This window comes from Sphaeramia orbicularis, chromosome 8 (assembly GCF_902148855.1).
Source record: "Sphaeramia orbicularis chromosome 8, fSphaOr1.1, whole genome shotgun sequence".
NCBI lineage: Eukaryota > Metazoa > Chordata > Actinopteri > Kurtiformes > Apogonidae > Sphaeramia > Sphaeramia orbicularis.
Window position 1 is genome coordinate 2,810,501 of NC_043964.1, and position 26,760 is coordinate 2,837,260.

Sequence of the window (26,760 nt, forward strand, 5' to 3'; positions counted from 1 at the left end):
GTAAACATTTTCATGTAATTTTACTTTTTTACACCAAAAACAAAGGAAAAAATTTGCCTTTTTCATTATTTATAGGTTATTATGATAGTATTTTACTGGTCTGACCCACTTTAGATTCAGTTGACCCAATATGATTTTCACATCCTTGATTGTTAATATCTTTAGTGTCATTTTTGCATTCATAAATTCATCCCAGGGGCCGGACCGAACCCTTTGGCGGACCGGTTTTGGCCCCCGGGCCGCATGTTTGACACCTGAGTTCCAAAGGAATTAAAGCGCTAGATATAAAGGTAACGGTTACACCAGCTAAACAGACACAAAGGTTATCTGTCGAGTTTTAGGAGCGTCTTTGTTAACGTTAATAAAAGCCATTTGTTGTAACTTACGGCCTTTTGTTAAACACGCCTTGTTAGAAAATGGCGCCCAGTGCTAACTTTATGGATTTCCTATCAAAGACATCATGAAATCATTGAACACAATGCCTCGATGGGGTCGTCCCGCCCTGTCCCATCCACCTTTGTGTCTTTGATCTCTATAATGGGGATCCTTCAAAAGAGATTACGGAGCCTATCAGCTTTCAAGGTGCCAACGGACAAAAAGCCAAGTCCCTCTGATGTGGTCGGGGCTAAATGGTTGCCTGAATTCAGACATGTTTTACTACACCGCTCCAACCAATTGGGGACACTTAGACACCCCCGACAGGACCATAGAGGCCGACAATAGAGCCACAATGGTCGTCACTGGACACCGACCGACCGACTCGTCAGCAGAAGGAGAGCACCGGTGTCATTGAGAGTTACAACCATCTCCATCCCATCTAGCCTCGGTTACATGTGCCCCTTAATGGTTTTACATCCTGTCATCCCCCCCCCCCCCCCTGTTTAACAATAAAAACACCTGTTGTCGAGCACAACTTGTAAGGCGACATGATACTTTGTTTTTTATACGACAAGAGAATAAATGGCAGCAAGTGGTTTAATCTGAAGGTAGGAAAATGAGCCCTGATATTGCCAACTCTGCTGAATGTGCGCAGACACCAACAGGAATGAAGAGAGGAGGGGGGGGGGGGCGGGGGGATCTGCACGGGACGACACCGGTGCTGTCCTTGTCTTTCTTCTTTTTCGTCTTTTTTCGTAACCCACGACACAGTCACACTGAGATAGAAAGACAGAATGACAGGAAGAGAGAAACAGAGAGAGAAAACAGCTGATCTCATTCAACTCTCCAAAGTCTAGTCGGAAAATACATTCATACATTCTTCACTCATTTTCCCATTCTTCCTTTCGCGCTCTGCTTCTGTTATTGCAGAATGGTCAGACCGATAGATTTATTTTGAAGTTAATGGTTATATTCATGGCTTTTTTTTCTCCGTGGATGAGCTGAGAGGGTCCTCTAGTCCCAATCCAGTCAGCGCCCTGAAGGGAGAAACAGTATTATTCCCATGTCACTGCTCTTCCACGGCCTTAATTCAACTCTGCCTAAATCCCCACCAACCAAAACCCACCACTTAAAGACTTAGGGGAACTACTCAAATCCCAGGCTACAACTAATCCACTACAACAAACACATAAAACACGACACGGGGGAATCTGCTCGGCACATGTGCAAGCGATCTCAGAAGGGTAAAGAAAAACAGTTTTGTCTTAACGCACAGATTGAACCCACATGGATGAAACACTAGCAGACAGGGGTTAATTAACGGACAGTTCCTCACCTCAGCCCCTCAACAGGAGTACGTCCTCCACTGAGGCAGATTCACCCCGGGCACCAGAGTTGGCTGTGTCAGACACAAGGAAACAGACACAGACCAGGTCATTATCGGATTCTGCAAACAACACTGACCTTCCACAAGCACTCTATTAAGAAGTGGGAATTTGGGATATAGTCTTCCTCTGTGCTTTGAAGCGGTCTGTTCCTTGTTATTGCCAGTGCCTTTACTGAAAGGAAACAGAAAATTCCACTGCAAACTAATGGCAGAGTAGCATGAAAACAACCAGCTGCTACGTGCATGGTCTGTGACTGTGGTTTTGCATTTGCAGTGTGTTATATAACATTTACTGTATGCTGGATGAAAACAAATGTCTCTGTTCAAGGCTCATTTCCAAGAAGTTAAGATTGCAAACACACGCCTCATTTATCATGACATCTGCATAAGGGTTGCACCTGGATCCTGCAGCGCGACCTCAGTAGACCTTTTGCCCTTATTCCGTCGTGCTCTAGTCCAGGGGTGTCCAACCTGGTCCTGCAGAGGCCACTATCCTGCATGTTTTAGATGGTTCCCTCTTCCAGCACACCTGACGGTCATTATCAGGCTTCTGCAGAGTTTGATGATAGGCTTAGCATTTGAATCAGGTGTGTTGGAAAGCAAAGTTGTAATAGTTTAGGATTTTTCATCCTAGTTTAGTTTTATTTAGTTTTGGACTTTTTTTTCTCTAATTCACTTAGTTTTTAATTTGTTTTTTAGAGCAGGTTTGCTAGTTTTATTAGTTTTAATTTTTTTTCTAAAGTATTAATTTTAGTTTTGTCGTATCTTTCATCTTCTTAGCTGTCATATTCACACAAATCCCACACAGGACTCTGCTGCTTTCTCCCACTTTAGTCTCCATGTTTCCAGTTAGAGTGGGGACCAGAGGACGTACTGTATGGTGCCTCCAGCTAAAATGGCTCGAGCGAAATAAATCGCTTTCGTATCAATCTGACATTGACAAAGACGAAAATGAAGGGAATTTATCCATCATTTTTATTACGTTTTCGTTAGTTTTGTAAGCACATAATACAGTGTTCAGTTCGTTATCATTTTTTTCTTTTAAGTCTAGTTTTTATTTTATTTCAGTTAACGAAAATGTTTTTACAATCCTAGTTTTCGTCATTTTGTTAGTTTTCGTTAACAATAATAATCTTGGTTGGAAGAGGGATACATCTAAAACATGCAGGACAGTGGTTCTCCAGGACCAGGGTTGGACACCCCTGCTCTAGTCATTGTTGCAAGGGTTACTTTTCATTAATTAATAATTAATTAATTTAATTCGGGATAGTGCATGTTAATGAACATCTACAACAACTGCAGCTGTAAATAAAATTTCATGACTTAAGACTGGTTTTAAATGCATTCATTCATTTCATTCATCACACTGGGTTACAAAAAATGTTTTAGAAGTTATACTGTTATAGAAGTTCAGGTTAAATTACATTATAGAATAGCTGTCCACTGTAGTGACCACTGTGCATGAAAGGGTTAAATTGTGATTTGAAGGAAGCGTATGACTGTGAGTCTCTTATGTTGAGTGGTAAACTGTTCCAATATTCAGTCTAGGTAATATAAATATATCCAATACAGGGTGTCCACAAAGTCTCCTTACAATTTAAAACATTTCTTATGAAAGTATTTGATGAGTTATGTTAATCAGATTACTTCAGTGTACTCAGTGGTTATCAAAGTTTTTAATCACATTGTGGATCATGTGCAGTTGAATCGTTGGTCCATTTTTCTTCAACTAGAGATCATTACTGCAAACGTTGGACTGAATGTGTTGTCACCACAACTGAATGAGCTTCAACCAACCATTATTTTCCAGGTAGATGGTGCGCCACCACATTGCGCTGGAAAAAATTAAATCTTACCAAGTGTCTTTTCCTCATTTCTTGTCAAAATGTCTCCTCACACTTAAAATAAGACATAATCACCTAAAGAGTAACTTTCAGTGAGATATATGAACTGATTTTGAGACAATGGATCTAGAAAATCTTATTTCAAGAAATCTTACCAGATAATTTTCACTTGTTCCTTTGGCAGATTTTTTTTTTTGCTGAATTCAAGATTTTTTTTGCTTATTTCAAGCAAAAAAATCTGCCAATGGATACATAGTGATTAATGTGTAATATAAACAGCTATTAATCACACAAAGTGAGCATAGTTTGGATTAGTTAAATATTGTCAAAACTGGGGAAAGTGTGAATAAAAGTGAAGCTGGGAATGCAGATGAACACGTCAATGATCGAAGTTCTAGTTCTGTGTATGTGGAAACACAGAGTTTATAAAAGGAATAAGGAACTGACCTTTAACTTTCCAGAGAATCCAAACTAGAGAGAGACCACTGCAAAGATGAAATTTAAACATGAAGGAATTCAGATGATTTTCTTCCTCTCTGCATTTCCTGCCCTTTATCTAATCCTCCTCAAATGAAATGACACCAGAAAAGGCTTAAGTTTTTACCGCAGTTTTAACGTCATGAAATGGTGTGAAAAAGCTGGAACACAAAAGCAATATGTAACTTTAGCTCATTAAACGTGATGGTAACTCTGAATGTGTATGTGCTAGATTACAGGTAGATCGTACTGCATGAATTTAACCTACTATGGAGCAGATACATGTGTGTTTTTGTTTTTTTTTCATTAGGGGTTTATGGGGAATAAATATAGCGATTTAGAGATCCCTTTGAGTAATCTATTGACTTCAAGAATGTTAGCTGCTTAAATTCTAACTGTAATTATCCACAGTTACCCATGTTTTATATTCTTTTTTGTTTTTAATCTCTTTTGATTGGTATTTTCCATGGTTCACATATTATTCACATAGCAATTGACCATTCTCATCCATTCTTTCTTTTTTTCTCTGCTAAAAGCCTGACTAAGGACTGGAAATAGAAACTAGCAATAGCTATAATCGATATCTAATATGTGAATCACCAGTTACTATAGCTTGTTTGTAACAAGCAGACAGTTATACTATGTAATTTGCATTGTCACTTATCAAATAAACATTACAAATAATAAATAAATAAATCTATTTCTATTGTATTTAACAGGAATGCTTATTATTATTATTATTATTATTATTATTATATGATTATTATTATTAATTGGTTTATTTCGAACATTTACAGAATATATGCAAAATTCAAATTCCAAAATCATTCATTACACTCGAAAAGTATGGAAGAAGAAAAACTGATTTAATCCCAACCCCCATCTTATCATCAAATAACTTAATAAATAAACATATTTAATTGTTTAAATACTCACTACTGTCCTTAGACTTTAAGCTAGAACAATGACAAAATCAGCCGATACCAAATTGAAAAAAAACTCCTTCGACAGTGTTTACGTTAGGATGTAACGATATGAAAATGTCATATCACGGTTATTGTGACCAAAATTATCACGGTTATTCATTATATCGCGGTATTGTTGAAATTGGTGCTCAAAATTTTCAGAAAGTACTCATAACACACTGAAAGAATTTAACCAAGTTGTATTTTAAAAAATAAATAAAAAAATTAAGATAATTGGTACAATGTCCCTTCTGTGTCAGAAACCTTCCAATATTAACCCTTAGTGTCTGAGTCTATTTTGTCTGTTTTTCAGTCCTTTTGATTTTGCCTTTATATACTATAGAAACACAAATGTTTACTATACCCATGTTTGGATCTGTTTTTTTCAGCACAACTTCATCTATATCATCTGTCTATTATTTTTTCACTTTAACCTACTATAAAAACACAAAAGGACAGAAAACACACAAAAAAATATAAATCCGATTTGAAAAATGTACATAATTTATTGTATAAATACACACAGATGCTAACGAACCTTTTCAAAGACTTTAAAAGTGAATATTGGTTCCAAATATAGGTATAGAAAATTAAAATTGCAATAATTAAAACTACTCAAAATATTTGACATAAAAGCATGTTTTTACATAGGGTTTTTTCCCCTGAAGTGCAGTAATCAAACACAGTTATCATGAGAATTAGAATTTAAACGGTAATGCTAACTGTCGGCAATTTTATCGCCGTTTATCATAATACCGGTAATCGTTACATCCCTAATTTACATTATATAACCAAATGTGTGTGAAATATAGAAACAAAATATGTCATTCTAAATATGTAATGCAGTTATTTTCCAACACTGTGAGTGATCCTCGGTAAAGTATCTGGCTTTCCCACGTCGTCGTCGCTAAACTGGAACATCCCTTTGAACATGAGAGCAAAGTGTCAGAGGTCAGGGTCGTACTCACCATCACTCTGAACCTTTCTCAGGGTAACGGAGGGCGTGGAGATGGCTGAGGCACGGAAGTTAGCAGGCAGGGTCTCGGCGGAGTCAGAGGTCACGCCCCGTAGGTCCTTCTCCCTAAACATCTTCCTCCAGGAGGGTGAGCGGGTGAACGTCTTAGTTCCATCCTGGCAGACACGCAGACGGAGTAGAGTGTGAAGGTAAAAAGATCAACACAGTCAAACCTCTATTTTTGTTTTCCTCAAACTGATCGGCATGCTGACCTCATCAGGCCGTCTCTCGGTTCCCATGGAGATGAGGGAGTTGTACTCTTGCTCCAGGCTGCCTGGCCTGGAGGAGAGAAGAGATGCAGAGCTCACAGATGAGTTTGGACTGAACATGGCCCATTTTTCAGGATGAGGCTGCAACGCTGGCGTCGATAGCTCTGATTAAACAAACGTACATCAGACCTGGGACAATGCCATGACCCCCAGCCTGCTTCAGTGCAATAATCACAACCCATGCAATCTGGTCTTTTAATTTACCTTGAAATGTCCCTTTTTTACTGTACATATCCTTATGTGTTGTTTTATCGTATAGTAGTTAGCTTTGCACATTTCAGCAGTATTTGTACACTGTAAAAAAAAAAAAATCCTTGTTGTTTTATGGAAAAAAACTGGCAGCTGTGGTTTCCAGAACAATACTGTAAAAAAACACATCCAACTGTAAACATATTAAGGAGTAACATGTAGATTTAAGATGTTAAACCGTAGATTTAACTGGTAAATGTTCTGCACTTCTTTAGCTCATTATCTCCTCCTTCATGGTGTCCACAGCTCTTTCCAATCCACCATGTCCAACTGGGACCGTTTAGGGTTCAGTGTCTTCCATGGACACTTGGACATATGGACAGTCAGAGCCAGGATTGGAACCATCAACCCTTTGGTTATTGGACGAGCCGCTCTACCAACTCTACCAACACATTCATTTACTAATTTAAAATGGTACATTGGTAAATGTTTACTTTTTTTTTTGTACTCTTCTCTCTATATATATATACATATATCTATATATATATATATATATATATATATATATATATATATATATATATATATATATATATATATATATATCATAACAGGCCAAAAGTTTGGACACACCTTCTCATTCTTTGCATTTTCTTTATTTTCATGACTATTTACATTGTAGATTCTCACTGAAGGCATCAAAACTATGAATGAACACATGTGGAATTATGTACTTAACAAAAAAGTGTGAAATAACTGAAAACATCTCTTATATTCCAGTTTCTTCAAAGTAGCCACCCTTAGCTCTGATGACTGTTTTGCACACTCTTGGTCTTTCTCAGGAAAATGAAGTTTCTCAGCTCTACGTTGTCTTCAGATATGACACTTTTGGACGTTCAGCGGCTCTGTAGTGAATGTGGAAACACTGGTATCTTCAGCAACAACAAAACCCATGCAGTTTGACAAATGACAGTGTTTGAAGACAATTGTTGAGGATGTATTTTCCTGAGAAAGACCAGTTTTCTTCAGTTTTATTTATAAAAACCATTGAATTTATTAATAACCTGTATATATCCTTATATGTTGTACATATTTCTTATCTGTAGTTAGTTAGTTTTTGCATATTTTAGCAGTATTTGTATATTTAATGTTTTATCTTTATGGTTTTGTATATTACAAATATTTTCAGCATTTTATGTGATATTTTGATACAATCTTTTGCACTTTTCTATTCTATTCTATTCTATTCTATTCTATTCTATTCTATTCTATTCTATTCTATTCTATTCTATAAAACCCATGCAGACAGTGGTTTAAGACACTTAAGACACTTGTTAATGATGCATTTTCCTGAAAAAGCCTAATTTTCCTCAGTTTTATTCATAAAAACCTTTGAATTTATGCTGAGCTTTTATGAAGATGTACATTATAAATCAAATATAGAAAAACACCTTACTGTCAATGAAAAACGTAAAATACAAGGGTTAGTGTTAAATGAAACGTGTTGCTTTTAATGCTTTTCTTCACTTATAATACCTAAAATATTTCTAGAATTTTTTTAAATAAATACAACTTGACTGGTGTATTAACAAATGACACTGTGTTGACCATTTAATAGTGGCTCTATTTTAAATGTTTCTTGTTAAAATCATTAAAGCTTATGATGATACTTACAGAATGAATAAAACACTGAAATGTTATTAAAGCCACTTATTGAAATGTGAATTAGCCTCCTAACTGTGTAACTTTGGGATTTATGTACACAATAGTGAGGCTCAAAGAGTTTTACAAGTTAGTTTTATCTAGTTTTTAGGCTTTTAAGTAGTTATTAATGAATATAGTGAATATTTTCTCTTCTGTTTTTGTGGATGCTTAATCAGCTTCCACTAGTATCATATATGAATTTTGACAGTTTCAGTCAGTTTTTTATACCTAACGTTTAAAAAACAAAAAAAACAAAAAACAGGTTATGTAATACTTTGGTTCTGGAAGGAAAATAGTTCAATAACAAGGTGATCTGGAGTAGCTTCAGTCTAAAATTAGCCTTTAAAACCTGCTCATTAGTCCATTAGTAATGCATGTTTTTATATGGAGCGAGTAACATCGACTTAAAGCTCTGCTCTGTGGTCTAACCAAAAAATATTCTAATCAGTTAAAGCTGATTCGGAACTTTGTGGTGTGAGTATTTACAAAGATCAGAGGACGAGAACACATAACATGTATTTTACAGTCCTCACACCGGCACCAGTCCGCTCCAAAGTTCAGGACTAAAACCTTTGGGGAGACAGTCTTTACATTTTCCTTTGAGTCTCTGGAATGGTCTATCCGAGAGCAGCTGGAGGTGTGAAAATCTTTAAATGTAAACCTAAGTCCTCCCTCTTCAGTCTGGTATTTGAGTTAGAATGATTTATATACAGGACAATTTTAGCTTATTCTACTGCAGCGGTTCCAACCTTTTTTGTCTCCCGACCCATTTTAACATCACAAATTTCTGGCGACCCCAGACATTCAAAACAGATACATTTTTTTGCTAAAATTAATTTGTTTTTGATCATGTAATAGTTTGCTATACTATGTTGTAAATAAACGTTAATTTTAGAGGACATTTAGTCTATATAATGTCTATTATTATGTGGACAGAGGCAGTAAATCCAGGTGTAGATTACTGCACAAAGGGAGAATGTGATTTTCCTTGGTCAGGATCTGTCCAGTCAGTCCAGCTGTGATTTACAAGGAGGACAATTAATACTGAACAAACAAGAACTGAAACTATGAATTATGAAAGAGCTGCAGCATCTGAAACTGACCACAATGAACATTTAACAGATAGACAGAACCACAGTGCTGCAGTTTCAGCTTCAGTTTGTCATGTCTGTTATGGATTGGGATTGTCTCTGTCAACTCACCATATATATATTTTTTTTTTTTTACATTTTTATCAATTACTAGACATTTCAGGTGACCCCATTTGATGATGTCCAGTTAGACTAAGGGTGACATTTTGAATTTCAGAGTATTTCAATGAGTGCCCTATAAAGAGTTAAGAGTCTGGTTTAGACCAGCTTTGAGTGTAAAGTGTCTTGAGATAACTTTTGTTAGGATGTGATGATATTTAAATGAAATTTGACTGATTGATAAAAACACAAAAACAGCTAAAACAGTGAACAACTGGCTGTAGGAGTGTCTTTCCAAGTGGAGCTACCTGCAGGGTGCTTACTCTATCCAAATAAAAATTCCAGACTTTTACAAAACTGTTATTTTTTCCCCTAAGACCTTGATTTTCTGTACTTTTATACTTGTGTTCCTACTTTTTTGGTTGAGATTGTGCCTGTTGTGTGTAGTAGAAAAGTTCATTTTAATAAATGCATGGATGAATGAATGCATAATTGGCAGTAAATTATGTTTAACTGACAGAAATGTTTTCAAAACATATGAAAACTGCAAAAGTGCATGGATATCACACAAACAAGTTTCCCTAGAATCATTCCAATACCGACCGGTTAGAACAGTGGTTTTGGCTCGTGACCCATTTTAACATCACAAATTTCTGGCGACCCCAAACATTCAAAACCAAAGACTTTTTTTTTGCTAAAATTAACTTGTTTTTGATCATGTAATAGTTTGCTATACTATGTTGCAATTAGACATTAATTTTAGCGGACTTTTAGTCCATATAATGTCTATTATTGTGGACAGAGGCAGTCCAGGTGTAGATTACTGCACAAAGTGAGAATGTGATTTTCCTTGGTCAGGATCTATCCAGTCAGTCCAGCTGTGATTTACAAGGAGGACAATTAATACTGAACAAACAAGAACTGAAACTATGAATTATGAAAGAGCTGCAGCATCTGAAACTGACCACAGTGAACATTTGACAGATAAACAGAGCCACAGTGCTGCAGTTTCACACTCACAGTTTGTCATGTCTGTTATGGATTGGGATTGTCTCTGTCAACATATGTTTTATTAGTAAGTTTTCTTTCTTTCTTTTTTTTTTATCAATTACTAGAAATTTCAGGCGACCCCATTTGAATTCCAGGCGACCCCACGTGGGGTCCCGACCCCAAGGTTGAAAAACACTGGGTTAGAAGAATCGTATCAAGTTTTTTATCTACTCTCCTCATGTATTTCTTATCTTACAAGATTATGTGCTTTGACCATACTTTAACATTTGACTATGAGAGACACTTTTTTCCATACTTTATTAAAACTTTCTCACAAAATTTCAGACTTTTCAAGGTCTGGAAAACAGCATTTCAAAATCCCATACTTTTGAAGATTTTCAAGACGTGCACCAGCACCCAGTACCTGTGTGTTCTGATTGGGAATCTGCAGGAGCAGGGCCAGGTCAGTGTAGTCGAAGGTGTCGTCTAAAGCCAGCAGAGCCCCATGGACGCCGCTCTCACGGAGGTTGTCAGCGTACTCCTTCAGGCCAATAGTTTGCACCCAGCACATTACACGCTCATTCGACCACACCATCACATCTGGGAAAAAGAAGGAGAAGGTGAAGGGTGAGGGGGGGGTGGGGGGGGCATCCATCTGCAGGATCTCTGCAGCAACTTAGTATTCTGGTCATTTCTTTAAATTCAAGCTTGATGAACACACAGACCTGTTCAGCATTATTAATATCCTTCGGAAAGAGTTATGTTAAGTTTCATGCGTAATCAGTGAAATTCCTTGTAAACTGATTTATTGTCTCACATGGACCGCACAGGTCAGCCCATCATCAAACAAGCACAAAACTCACACATTTCCTCACTTAGGAAATTCTTGCGCAGGGAGAACAGCCAAGATGAACTGGGACTGTAAATGTAGAACATATGTATCCCACAGCTCAGTGGAGGGAGAACTAACGGCTGAACATGTTGACATTTATGTAATCATTAACCAGCGTAATTACACAAGAAAGTTGTGGCTTATAATCTGTTCTCTGTAAGAAAGGGGGGAGAGAAGCGAGGGTGGTCTAAATCATCCTCGGGCGATGTGGGAGACATCGAAACCCAGAGGAAATCTTTGTTTGGTTTAAGAGAATCATGTTTAAGAGGGTTTTTATTTGTCTGAACCAGAGTCAGTTTCAGTTTATTTTAATTCCTGAAGCCAAACTTTGATGGTATAGTGGTGTGCCTCAAAAGGGAGAAATGTTCTAAGTAAGTTATAATAAAGCTAAAATAGACAAATAATAAAACACAGTCAAGACTAGGGCTGTTAGAAAAGACTGGTTCTGCAATATATCGCGATATTTCATTTCCCAATACTGTATCGATATTAAGAAGTACTATATCGATATTTTTAGGTATTTATTCAAATGCAGATATTATGGAGGTTTATTTTAGTTTTTTTGTTTTTCTTTATTGTTTATATCTTATTTATTATAATTTAACACTGTTTTGTTAAATAATGGTTATTTGAAGCATCCTAAAAGCACTTTTTACTGTCTGAGAGGCAGATGGGAGTTCCTTTGTTGGGATTGAACTAAAATAATGTTCTGATGTTAGTTCTGAACAAATAGAATATGAACATTTGAACAGGATCTTAAACTGTAATTTCTGTAAAAAAAACAGAATTTCAGTTTGAACACAGGAACATTTTGTGATATAGCATTAGATCCTGTTGGGATCAAATAAAAATGTATTTAGTATTTGTGCAGATTTCTGCTGTAATTCAATTCTTCAAAGAAATAATCATTAAAAAAAGAAACCAAACCAATGAAAAAAAAACTGCCTTTTTCACAGTATCATGATATATCGTGATATATCGTAACGTGATCCTAGTATTGTGATTTGTATCGTATCCCCAGATTCTTGCCGATCCACAGCCCTACATGTAGATAATGTTAAAGAAAGAGTGCTCACCTTTGTTCTGGTGGACGCTCTCCTCTCTCCTCCGTTCCAGCTCTTTGCGATCGTAATTCAGACGCTTCAGGCACATGATGCCGTAATGCAAGCTGACCCTGGGAGAGGTCAAAGAGCCGGAGGGTGAGCGATTGACGTAGGTTAACTGAGGGCGTGTTTTAACTCTCACCTGTACTCACAGAGCATTAACATAATCTACCACAAACCCACCACTCTGACCCTTCCAGTCTTTTAAAAGAGAACTTAAAAAGGGCCTGGAGACACACACCTGAGCGGCCGACATTTCCTTTAACACCTCTGAATTTCCCATGTCACACACACACACACACACACACACACACACACACACACACACACACACACACACACACACAGACCTAGAGCAGGGCTGTCAAACTCATTTTGGTTCAGTTCCATATTTAGTCCCAATTTAATCTCAAGTGGGCCAGAACCAGTAAAATAATGACTTAATAACCTATAAATAATGACAAATCCAAGTTTTTCTTCTTGTTTTAGTGCAAAAAAAACAAAAAAACAATTAAATTATGAAAATATTTACATTCTACAAAAAGATGTGAATAAGCTGAAAAAACAGAAATTTTATTTGAAAAATTAGTGCAATTTTAACAATATTCTGCCTCGACTTATTACTTCTACATGTACATTTACACACAGTGTTCCATAACATTTGGGAACAGGCAGAATATTGTTCAAATTTTGGAGTTTGGAACTAAAATTTAAACAGTTTCTACAATATTCCATCTGTTATTATTTACACAACTCCAGATCCCAGTGGATCCATAAATGCACCAAACATTTGGAACAGGCAGAATATTGTTCAAACTGCACATTTCAGGTTGTTCATCTTTGCTTTTATTAATGTATTTATTGGCATTTTATTGTGAAAGAATAGTTTTGTAAATGTAAATATTTTCACAGTGTAATGTGATTTTTTTCGCTTCAATTTTTTCCACATAATTTTTCACAAAGAAAACTTGTCGTCATTATTTATGGGTTATTGTATTTATTTTGACTGTAGATCACATTGGTCTGTATGTGGAACCTGAACCAAAAGGATTTGGACAACCTGGACTGTTCAGGTTCATTTATGCACTTTCATCCTACAGGGCCAGAATGGAACCTTTGGGGGGCCAGATTTGGCCCCGGGACGCATGTTTGACACCTGTGGCCTTGAGTCAATGGAAGGAAACGAGGAAGCAAAGTGACATGAGAGGATATTTGGTTGCAAAAGACACAAGAGTGGGCATGCAGCTCTACCTGTGGAAGCTGTCCACCATCTTCAGCTGTCCTCGGAGCTCCTTCTTGGTCAGGTGGTCCAACATGCGGGCATCCACCAGGGACTCCATGAAATAACTGCGATACTGTGGCAGACCCAGGCTGGGCAGCCAGTCGTTACCCACCCACTCATGATTCATATCGCCGTAGGCCAGTATCTGAAGGGGACGACCACAGATGATCAACACTGATTCATGCTCAGCTTCATATCTGGTACAAGTCAGCAGCTCATGACTCATTCTGGTTTACCACTAGAGATCCACTTATTGACAAATTCACAACATGGTGGCATTCTACATACTGGTAATATCAAAAGGGTGACAGCTAATAAGCTAGGCTTCTTCTCACTCCTTTTTGAACATGACTCTTTTCTCTTTTGTGTGTATTATCATTTTTTTCTTCCTTGAATTTTCATTTCTACATTATGTTGTGCAAAGAAGTCAGTTAGTAGCAATCAGGAAGCTTGTGCCATTTCCAAAAAAATATATATATTGTACATAGATACATACTGTCATACATACATGTTACTTTATAACATTTTAAAATTTCTACTCTATTTTCTTATCTTATTTTTAATTTGTAATTTTATATGCTCTCTGTTCTTATCTCTGTAGTACTGGTGTTTTGTTAATATTGTTGCACTGACTGGAGTAGCACTCCTAATTTCATTATACACAGAGTGACGATAAAGGTTTTTATTCTATTCTATTCTATTCTATTCTATTCTATTCTATCTATTCTATTCTATTCTATTCTATCTTTAAACCTAAAAGTCCAGAATGTTTCTAACTTTTTAACCGTAATCTATTCATTGACGTAATTCAGGTAAAATGAGGTTTCTCAGCTTTACATTGTCTTCAGATATGACACTTTTGAACATTTTTGGAATTAAACCCATGCAATTTGACAAATGACAGTGGCTGAAGACAACTGTTAATGATATATTTTCCCGAAAAAGTCAAATTTTCTTCAGTTTTATTTATAAAAACCTTTGAATGTATTTATTACCTGTATATATCCTTATATGTTGTACATATTTCTCATCTGTAGTATAGTTAGTTTTTGCATATTTCAGCATTATTTGGATATTTAATAATTTATCTTTGTAGTTTTGTATATTGCCAATATTTTTCAGCATTTTATGTGATATTTTATAGTCTTTTTTCACTTCTCTATTCTATTGTGTTGTACTGCATTCTATTCTATTCTATTCTATTCTATTCTATTCTATTCTATTCTATTCTATTCTATTCTATTCTATTCTATTCTTTAAACCTAAAACTCCAGAATGTTTATAACTTTTTAACCTCTAATCCTATCAGTTCATTGATGTAATTCCGGTAAATTGAATGTTTCTCAGCTTTACATTGTCTTCAGATATGACGCTTTTGGAATTAAACCCATGCAATTTGACAAATGACAGTGGCTGCAGACAACTGTTAATGATATATTTTCCCGAAAAAGTCACATTTTCTTCAGTTTTATTGATAAAACCTTTGAATGTATTTATTACCTGTATATATCCTTATATGTTGTACATATTTCTCATCTGTAGTATAGTTAGTTTTTGCATATTTCAGCATTATTTGGATATTTAATAATTTATCTTTGTAGTTTTGTATATTGCCAATATTTTTCAGCATTTTATATGATATTTTTATAGTCTTTTTTCACTTCTCTATTGTATTGTATTGTATTGTATTGTATTCTATTCTATATCGGACTTTTTCAAAAGGTGCAGATGATCCTTACCTGATCCCAGCTGAACTCTTTCAGCTCCTGAGATGCCCAGAGAAGAGAAGAGGCAGATAGAGAGAAAGAAAGAGAGACAGCGCCAGAGAGAGTGATGGTGAAGGTGAGGGAAAGGGCAGCGGGGTCAAGAGCAAGGTGGATGGATAGATGGATGGATGGATAGATGATGGAGGAGAAGCAGAGGAAGGAGAGAAGCAGCAGCAGCAACAGGAAAAGGACAAAGGGAGGAACAGTGTGTTAGTGAACGGGTAATTAGTCGGAAGCAGTTCACACTGAAACCAGAGGGAGAGAAGAAGATGCTCAACACTATGGCCTGGGCCCACAACGACAGAGAGACATTTAAAGACACACAGAGAGAGAGAACGGAGAGGTAAATCAAAATTAGAGAGAAAAAGAGAGAGTAAAAAAAGAGGGGGAGGAGAGACGTGTCAACATGATTCAGACCAGACGAGACGCTGAACATAATTCAAAACTGGATAAAATAATCATGAAAGACATAAAAGAGGGACAGAGACAGGACACGACGGCGGAGGCACTAACCGGAGGCTTGGTGGCTGCGTTCAGGGACTCCATCTCTGCGTGGGTCATCCACACGTTACTGGTCGACTGTGATCGTGTGAACAAGAGAAAAGTGAAGCCATGAGAAAATAAACACCACATATTGCATCGCCTGCAAATTAACCAACTGTGACTTTCAAAGTAATAAAGAAACAACAAGGAGGGTAAAAATATAAGAGGGATCTTTTTTTTTTGTGTTTTGTTTTTTTTAGCTATGATTTCCCCTCAAAGCCAGTAATTCCAATTAGAATTATTTTAAGCCTATTTTGAATATATGATTTATTTTTAGTTTGTACAGTAATCACCGCACACAGTACAACAACCACAATAAAAAAAAAAAAAAAAAAGAGTAGGCCAGAAGCAAAAGCTTATTTTTTGCCTATCTTTCTCACCTGACACACCGCTTACATTAAATTAAATGTGTACATCATCAAGGATTCGTATTATAACAAAAGAATCAAAAACAACCAAAACACATCTACCATCTCCATTTAATTTTCCTGAATGATCTTATACTGAAGGCATGTTTTAAACATTGTCAGAGACGTGAACCACTTAAATTCATCAAGTCCATTCCATAGTTTCACACCCACAACCCAAACCCACGTGGACTTCACATTTGCCTTCACTTTCATACATTCAAAAATATAAAGACCTCTTAAATTACAGTGACGCTCTCTTAATTGAAAGAACTCTTGAATGGTATTTGCCATCAGCCACTAAGACAGGACAGCACTAATCACTAGGAGAGTCCTTTTGTCCTAGTGACACACTTTTGACCATCATTGTTGTTCAAAATCAGATTTGATGCGGGTAGAAATCATGTTTACTGACACTTTTATGTGTGAAAGTTTTACTCACTATATTTTAATCATTCCTTGAATCACCCACAAGCAGTGGTGTAGTTCAGGGTATATGGGTATACGGAGTACACCTACATATTTTTCCGTCAGCATTGCGTAGACCCGCTTCTAAATCCCCCTGATGCGCACCATTCAGTCGTATTTGAGCCAAATTGCTCATTTTTGCCCCTAGAATGGTGAAGTCATGACCCGCCCTACTCTGCCTCTGATTGGCTAGTACTCGGTGCCGTCACTGATTCGATGGTTTAACTTTAGGCATGAGGACTGATGAGCCAATCAGAGGCACAGTAGGGCGGGTCATGCTGAAGAAAATATTGCTAATTTAGCGCTGGCGATCTCTGGAACCTGACTGGACACTTCAGGTGCCAGTGCCACCCCAGTTGATTGACAGGTCACTGCACGTCTCGTTGAAAAATGCGTGATTATTGGAAATGCAAACGAGAAAGGCAGAATAAATGACTTTCAAGTGAGTGACACATTGAGAGTATACCCACTTTTCCAGGGACCACTACACAACTGAGTACAAGTAACACTAATTATGCTATGAATTCACTGACAGGCAAATAGATGAAAGAATATTACACTGAATAAATGACAGAATTCTCTGGATCTAAGCAACATGGGGAATATTTAATATAACACTGGTCAACAACAAATTTTGTTTCGGTTTTTTGAGCTGATTTAGGATAATTTTGGTGTGCTGAATCCAAAAATCACATAAATTTTGCTGAATCAGGTCAACTTTCTGCACTATGCTACATATTGGCTTTTTAACATTTTTGCTTACATTTATGGACATTTTCACATCATATGATACCAAATTCTTTCATATTTCTTGCAATAAATGAGTTCTGAAGATTTGACTTTTGCCAATTTATGATTAATGTTTTTTTTATACAGGTGAATGAAATGGCCTGTAATATTAATGAAATGGCGGGCGACACGGTGGTGCAGTGGTTAGCACTCGTGCCTCACAGCAAGAAGGTCCTGGGTTTGATTCCAACACCAGTCGATGGGGGGTGGGACCTTTCTGTGTGGAGTTTGCATGTTCTCCCCGTGTCTGCGTGGGTTCTCTCCGGGTACTCCGGCTTCCTCCCACAATCCAAAAACATGCACTAATAGGTTAATCGGTTAATCTAAATTGCCCATAGGTGTGAATGTGAGAGTGATTGTTTGTCGCTATATGTTCAGCCTGTGATGAACTGGCGACTTGTCCAGGGTGTACCCCGCCTTCGCCCCTATGTAGCTGGGATAGGCTCCAAGCGACCCCCGTGACCCTAGTGAGGATAAAGTGGGTTCAGAAAATGAATGAATGAATGAAATGGCTTCGACTAGAAGATCTTGCAAAAATAAGCCTGACGTATTCTGCTCCATCTGCGGTGAATACACCATTGTACTTAACAGGAATCAAGTCACAAGTTTCATAAAGTGTGCTTACCAATCTTATTTTGGTATTAAACTTGGTGACCAAGATAAAGTTTGGGCGCAGATTGTGAGAAGATCAAATTTTTCAAAATCAAATGAGCAAAAAAACCTGACCTCATTGAGGAAAAACAGATGTCATTTTTGGATTTAGCGGTGCAAAATGGTCCTAATTCAGTTGAAAAAACCTAGACAACTTGCAAAAACATTTTTTGTAACCCAGTGTGATCTATATTTCACAATTTAATTAAACATATTAACCCTTTCATGCATAGTGGTCTCTCCAGTGGACAGTTATTCTACAGCTGTTCTTCTTGGATATTCACAGGTATTGTTGTTTTAGTTGCATAATCAGCCAACACAGTGGGTGCTTATTTATTTACTATTTTATTTATATGTTTATTTGGTAGGGACAGCACACATTGATTAACATTTCTTTAAATGTGCCAGTATTAGCAAAAAAGCTATTTTTCAACTGTTGTCCCTGGGTAAGATGTAAAGTTCATTCATAAAATTAGAAACATTTACGAAATTAAGGCATTACCCACACATTACCTAGCATTAGTTCACATACACAGTATACACAGGTCACCTTTCAGTAATAGTAGGTGACCCAAAAAATTTTTGAAGTGCGTATTGGCAGACATGAGCAAGGGCAGCACTGTGAGACAGTGACCTTGAGCAAGTAAACACACCCCCATTTTAGTAACCATTGGCGGCTGTGCCAGAATTGTTCAGTAACCGTGTGATCTCAAGATTCGGTAACGTTCCCTGGCCCCCTAGATCGCCAGATTTGTCCGTTTGTGATTTTTTCTTGTGGGGCTATCTCAAGAGTAAAGTGTACACGACTCGACCAAGAACTCTGGATGAGTTAAAACAGAGAATTCAGGATGAAATTCCCAGTATCCCAGCTGAGATGTTGCAGCGGTCAATGAGGAATCTCAACAGCAGATTTCAAGAATGCATTCATACAGGAGGACGCCATCTACAGGAAGGAATTTTTAAAAAATGAAAATTCCATCATTGTTTCTTAAATGGCATGTTTTAAGGTTTCAATTACTATGAATAAAATATTTTTCTTCCATCACTCTTGGTTTTATTGGATTGTTAAAAAGTTCCCATTTTTTTGTGTCACCCTGTACAAACACCTGGAGAGACACTGGCGCCATCCCATACACTGCAATTCATACCACTACTGTAACTTTGCTGCTTGCTCTTTATAAACCTGATCTACAGTAACATGTTTGAGTGTAAATACATTGTTAATTGTTAGACTGTAATTAGCAGGGGTGTTTTGTTTTTTTTCATATAATGTCCATGAAGTGAGTAATAACTAGCATTAGAATATGTTAAAATGTGAGAAAACATCAGATTAGCTGCATTAAAAATGTTTTTATTTCATCGTTTTTGTATCACTTTCTAATATTTGGTTTTAAATACATGTTTCTTTGCTTCACAAATAAAATGCATGGTATACCTGAGTGGAAATTTTTGTAAATCCATGAAAAAAAAAAAAAAAAAAAACTTGATCGGATTGTTTTTTCATGCCAAGGAGGAATAAAAACATCCAAGAAAAAATCTTGACTAAAGTTCTCATAATTCATGCATGAAAGGGTTAAATATACTCTTGGTGTATTCAGTTTTAAATATTAAGCATTGAATGAATGCTGCAAACTGACAAATGTGCAAGTTGTGTGACTGTTCCTTTAACAACAGCCTCATGGATAAGATCACTGTTGTAAAATAAATAGGACACTAATAAAAAGAATAGGGAGAGCACAGGCAGAGTAAAACTTAGCCTTAGTTCATTTTTCAAGACTCAAAATCGACAGTCGTAAAAAGATGGCTTTTGGTCATTCGTCACTTTATCTTTCTTGGTATGGGAGAAAAGAAAAGCAGACGCAGAAATGAGCCGCATGTGCGTGCAATAGTTTAACTGCATTTTACAACATCTGGTTTATCTTTGCTTTGTGAGAAGGCAAAAAAATGAGATTTTGGGAATTTGGGAAGTTACATGTGCTGGCAAAGAGGCCTGAGTTTTATCAGCATCCATACACTTTATTACCATTTTCCTTTGGATAATGTGCACATACTATACATTTATTTTGCCATTTATCCGATGCAGTTTTTTCCCCATTTCCTGCATCCGTGTGAAATCTGTCAAATTAAACCCTTAGTTTTTCACATTCTGTCATTGTTTCCATCTTAATACTGATTCAATACCATCTGTGTTTTATCCTGGTATGATATCACATATCCTTAATTACATTTATTTTGTGTCCTGTTACTTGTTTCCTTAAAAATCCCCGATGGAGGTCATTAATGTTTCAACTAATCTTTAAATCACTAACATCTGGTCAAGTACTTAATACTGGTAATAGAAAAGCAGTGTTGTGTGTCCTCAGCAAAACAAATGGTCTAAAAGTCTCTAAACTGACAAGGAATGAAGTGTTTTTATATCTTCACTTTAAAGGAGTGATATTTAGTGTTTTTAAATAGAATTATGCATTTTAAAACACTTCCCTGGGGTCTACATAAACTGTAAATGTTCTGCTTGGGTCTGAATTTGTCATTAATTCAACTCCACAGGTCCATCTTCAACCCTATTTCTGACACGAGAAAGGTCGTTTTGAGTGCCGACCCTTTAACCCAGGGGTGTCAAACATGCGGCCCGGGGGCCAAATGCGGCCCGCCAAAGGGTCCGATCCGGCCCGTGGGATGAATCAGCAAAAATTACACTTAAGATATTAACAATCAAGGATGTCATAGTTGTTTTTGTTCAGGTTCCACATACGGACCAATGTGATCTCAAATAAAATAATAGCATAATAACCGATAAATAACCCTGGTCAACAACAAATTTATTGTTGAAGTTTTTTGAGCTGATTTAGGATCATTTTGGTGCTGAATCCAAAAATCACATTCATTTTGCTCAATCAGGTCAACTTTCTGAACTATGCTACATATTGGCTTTTTAACATTTTTACTTACATTTATGGGCATTTTCACATCATATGATACAAAATTCTTTCATATTTCTTGCAATAAACGAGTTCTGAAGATTTTACTTTTACCAATTTATGATTAATGTTTTTTTTAATATTACAGGTGAATGAAATGGCTTCGACTAGAAGATCTTGCAAAAATAAGCCTGACGTATTCTGCTACATCTGCGCTGAATACACCATTGTACCTAACAGGAATCAAGTCACAAGTTTCATAAAGTGTGCTTACCAATCTTATTTTGGTATTAATTATTATATTTTGTGAGAAGATCAAATTTTTCAAAATCAAGTTAGCAAAAAAACCTGACCTATTGAGAAAAACAGATGTCATTTTTGGATTTAGCGGTGCAAAATGGTCCTAATTCAGTTGAAAAAACCTAGACAACTTGCAAAAATTTTTTTGTAACCCAGTGTAATGACTCCAAATTTTCTTAGTTTAATGTGAAAAATAATATTATATTACATCTATAAATAAGTAAGGATCTCCAAATTTTTCTCTTTGTTTTAGTGTAAAAACTTACAGTAAATGATGAAAACATTAACATTTACAACCTATCCTTTAACAGTAAAATGCGAAGGTGAAATTTTAATATTAATTATTCTTCCTGTTATTAAATATTTTGTGCCTTTATAGATCCAATCTGTAATATGCATGTATAAATGGTAATTTGAGATGTAATATAGTTAAAATTGCACTTATTTTCTCAAGAAATTTCAGTTTTTTTTCAGGTAGTTCACATCATTTTTGTTTGGATAGTTTGCAAATGTACATATTTTTATAATTTAATTTTGATTGCACTAAAACAAAGAGAAAAATTTGGAGTCGTCATTATTTACAGGTTATTATGCTATTATTTTAGTGGTCCGGCCCACCTGAGATCAATTTGGGCTGAATGTGGCCCCTAAACTAAAATGAGTTTGACACCCCTGGTTTAATCCTTACGTGTTCTCTTATATATTTATGGATTTCGTTGTTTTAGTTCCCTATCAGCCAACACAGTGGACACTTATGCATCATCCCATAATTCATGCCATTACTGTAAATTTTCTGTTCCAGATAAACCTGATCTACAGTAACATGTTTGCCTGTAAAAAAAAAAAAAATGAAATTCTTAATTGTTATAAAACTGTAATTAACAGTTTTGTTTTTTTCAAAATGTTTTTTTTTTTTTTTTTTGCATAGTACCTCCATGCAGGTATTGTTAAAATGTGAGAAAACATCCAATTAGCAGCATTAAAAATGTTTTCATCTCATAGTTTTCATACAGTATATCAGTAAATACATGTTTGTTTGCTTCTAAAATTAAACATATGACTTTGTAACTATGAAAAATAGGTTCATAGAACAAACTCAATCACATTGTTGTTTTTTCATGCCTACAGAGGAATAAAAACAGGAAAAAAAAAAAAATCTTGATTAAGGTTCTCATAATTCATGCATGAAAGGGTTAAATGCACATGTGCCACTTCAGGCCCCGCCCCCTCCAGGTTGTTGCCCGTGTTTTCTGTCCCGTTCAGCCACTTGTGTTTGTTAATACAACCAACAACTGAACATTTTAGGTAATCGGCTCGAAATTTGGACATATTTTCAGTTTTTACTACAACCGTTGCTGCTGATAAACAATTATGGCGTACTTGGAGAAATATTCGTTGGAAGTCTTGACCTTATATGTGCAAATGTCATGATGTAACTAGTTATAAAACGTAACAAATTAAGAAGGAATTAAAACGGGTTATAGAAATCCACTTGATTGTTGCCGAAATGAATATAAACATAGCTTTGCTGCAACACCTGGAGGGTCCAAAATCAAAGTTTTTGAACTATTAGGGTCCAAATACACAAATAAATGAACCAAAGACGAAGAAAAGTGGGTTTAGACAAATATGAGCCCTTTAACATTATATAAGAAGGGGCTTTAAATAGTTAGTGGAAAAAACGGTTTAAGTTATGATGATTATTTTTCAACATATGCTCTATCTAGGTCAGGCCTGTCAAACTCATTTTGGTTCAGTTCCATATTTAGTCCAATTGGATCTCAAACGGGCCAGACCAGTAAAATAATGACTTGATAACCTATAAATAATGACAAATCCAAGTTTTTCTTTTTGTTTTAGTACAAAAAACCCCCCAATTAAATTATGAAAATATTTACATTTTACAAAAAAGATATGAATAATCTGAAAAAACAGAAATTTCATTTGAAAAATTAGTGCAATTTTAACAATATTCTGCCTCGACTTATTATTTCTACATGTACATTACACACAGTGTTCCATAAACATTTGGGAACAGGCAGAAATTGTTAAAATTTTGGAGTTTGGAACTAAAATTTGAACAATTTCTACAATATTCCATCTGTTATTATTATTATGAACACAACTCCAAATCCCAGTGGATCCATAAATGCACCAAACATTTAGGAACAGGCAGAATATTGTTCAAACTGCACATTTCAGGTTGTTCATCTGTGTTTTAATTGACGTATTTATTTGCAATTTATTGTGAAAGAATAGTTTTGTAAACGTAAATATTTTCACAGTGTAATGTTATTTTTTTCACTTTCACTAATTTTTCACAAAGAAAATTTGTCGTCATTATTTATGGTTTATTGTGTTGTTCTTTTGACTGTAGATCACACTGGTCTGTATGTGGAACCTGAACCAAAAGGATTTGGACAACCTGGACTGTTCAGGTTCATTTATGCACTTCGATCCCGCGGGCCGGAATGGAACCTTTGGCGGGCCAGATTTGGCCCCTGGGCCGCATGTTTGACACCGATCTAGGTCAATACACTTCACACTGGGTTTAGAAAAATGACCCCTTTAAAGCTAAAAGGACATTTTAACTGTATGCTCATATTTGCAGTTCTAACGCCTCCTTTTGTGAATCTTAAATGTGTGTGTGGCTGATGTGGGGGGTCTCACAGAGCGGGTGCTGGCGGGGGCAGAGGGGCTGGTGAGGGACACCATCTCCTGAATGGCCAGCCGCAGTTTGAGGCGATGCAGCGGGTTACTGATGCCGATCTCCCTCTGGATCTCCGTGTCAGACAGGTTGGCCATAATCGCACCACTCTTCACGTTGGCCCGACAAGCTGCCACGTACCACGCCGGCATTCCCACCCACAGCTGAGAGGAAGCAGAGCACACAAGGAATAAGAGGAGTGAAACCTCATGTTTTATGGCTCAGTTACATCCTACCCAGATAGCAGTTACCTTTGGGCCGGACCCGCATTAAAGCCTTTACATCCGTTTATAGCTTACATCCGTTTTCTGACTTTGGACCAAATCTGCATCTGATCTGTCTTTCAGCTCTCTCTAGCAGTTCCAGAGTTGTGCTGGCTTACGGATTCGGCCCAAAACAGTCTCCCATCTCACAACCAAGACTGGTTTTCAAAGTTGTAATGCTGATCTGGACCAGAATCGTAATATGAATCTGGACCAGAGTCGTAATACAAATCTGGGCCAACATGATACTTGTGTATATTCTAGATGTGATTGAACAGAGCTGGGCCAGAGCTGGACCGTTTCTGTAGAAGATCTGTTTCGCGGAGCAGTACCTGTTTTGGCCCGATGTGCGTTTGGACGCCGGGACGGATCTGCCAAACGGTTTCGGGCCGAGTCGGGGTGCGATTCTGTTCCAGATCCCTCCCAGTATCTCTTTGCTATCTGGGTATGTTTTACTGTCTAAAACGTTTCGAAACCTGACAGTACCTCCAACCAAGACACAACAGTAGGTCCATCCCAAGATGCAAAGGGAAGTCCTTGGCGACATGCTTCTTCCAGTAGCTCATGCCTGGTAAGAGGAGGAAGAGTTACAGGGGTTTAATTAGTGTCATATGATCAAATGGTAACATGTTACATCGGTGCGATTTGTTGGCGGGGGGGTGGCAGGGGTCAAAACCCCCCCCGGTTTTTACATCCCTACTTCATACTTAAGGTTTTGAGGTTTCTGCTGTTAAAAGGACATTTTTCCTTCCACTGTCACCAGTCACTAGTGTTTGCTCCTGGAGGATTCTGTTGGGTTTCTGTAAACTGGCTTAGAGTCTGGTTTGGACCAGCTCTATATGTAAAGTGTCATGTTAGGATTTTTGTTATTTGGTGCTATATAAATAAATTTGATTTAATTCAGTAGCTTTTCATCCAAGCAGCAGAGTAGCCACATCTGTCCTTATCTATCCAAACTAAAACTAAACTAGAAGCATCTGGAGAGCGCAGACCTCCGCCAAGGCCGATCAGTGGGCCCCCCCATGGGCCCGCCCACCCCCACCGCTGATCACCACCAAATTTAATCATTTGTTCTTTGTGCCAGTATCAACATTTCCTGAAATTTTCATCCAAATCTGTCCATAACTTTTTGACTTATCTTGCACACAGACAGACAAACAGACAGACAAACAAACCAACGCTGACAAAAACAGAACCTCCTTGGCAGAGGTAGTAAAGTAAAGTAAAAGTAAAGTAAAATAAACTTTATTGTCCCCTGAGGGAAATTCATCTTGGGCACAGTGCCACATATCATTACTTCACAAGACAAGATAAAAAACATCATCACATGGACACATTACAACAACGACAGTTAGTCTGTCACATCAAACGGACATGGACTGTATTTGAGAACCACAACACAGAACATATAAAGACGCCTAAAGTGCAAGGGAAAAAAAAAAAGGGCTAAAGTGCTGTGTGTTTGTTGCACGTTGCTTATTACACTAGTCTATTACACTAGTTTTTAACACGGTTCGGCTAGTGTAAATAAACCTTCCTTACTTACAAAACCAGCTCAGGACCACACCTTTAAACTCACTTTTCTTCTTCACTTTGAATAGAAACATGCCCTGAAATGGTGTTAGGACTGAAGGGGCACACTGGTAACAAGATTTGGCAGCTCCTTCTATAGCTATGGTCTGTTTTATTTATGTTACTTGTAATGGTGCGACTTTGGTGTTTAAAGGGGTTAATAAACAGTCATGTGAATGATACCAAAGTAATCGGATCCAAAATCCAAACAGGAGTAAGTCTGAAATCATTCCTGGACTCACTTCTTCTTGCTGCGGCGGTCTTTATCTGCAGGACCCAGAGTCCCGGTCTTGTTCATCCCCATGGGGTCTCCAGAGGCCAGATCTTCAGAGGGTGTAGAAGCTGAGAGAGACACGGGGAGGTTAAAGGTCACATATATGACATATTGATGAGGTTGTATCTTGAACTTCTCATCCTTGGCAGCTCAGACACATTTAAATGAAAATACTGACTGTGTGGATATACAGTCAGCATTTGTCGCTCAATTTTCCCAATCTGCTCACCGAGGGATGCGGATCCGTCCCGTCCAGGCTGGCCCATCCTTCCTTTCTCCTTCTTCCCAAAAAGGCGGCCAATGGAAGACTTGATGCTTTTCTTCTTACTGGCCTTGTGCAGTGAATCTTGGCTGCTGTTGGAGCTGCTGCCATCTGCTGAAAGACTGGAGGGGACGAGGGAATCACTCAGCCTATGC

At 37.1% G+C, this 26,760-nt stretch overlaps 1 protein-coding gene across 1 annotated transcript in view; it reads right to left on the minus strand.

Annotated features, from left to right (window-relative positions):
• Positions 1–1,715: 1,715 nt before the first annotated feature.
• Positions 1,716–26,760, minus strand: part of LOC115424106 (liprin-alpha-3-like) — a 26,287-nt gene continuing 1,242 nt past the window's right edge. The window contains exons 2-13 of the mRNA XM_030141209.1: positions 26,573–26,727; positions 26,312–26,411; positions 24,984–25,065; positions 24,198–24,398; positions 15,965–16,030; positions 15,425–15,448; positions 13,655–13,830; positions 12,377–12,474; positions 10,826–11,008; positions 6,279–6,340; positions 6,020–6,182; positions 1,716–1,777 (exon numbers count right to left, since the gene is read on the minus strand). Coding sequence (XP_029997069.1) covers positions 1,716–1,777; positions 6,020–6,182; positions 6,279–6,340; positions 10,826–11,008; positions 12,377–12,474; positions 13,655–13,830; positions 15,425–15,448; positions 15,965–16,030; positions 24,198–24,398; positions 24,984–25,065; positions 26,312–26,411; positions 26,573–26,727 — 1,372 coding nt within the window. The remainder of the gene's footprint in view (positions 1,778–6,019; positions 6,183–6,278; positions 6,341–10,825; positions 11,009–12,376; positions 12,475–13,654; positions 13,831–15,424; positions 15,449–15,964; positions 16,031–24,197; positions 24,399–24,983; positions 25,066–26,311; positions 26,412–26,572; positions 26,728–26,760) is intronic.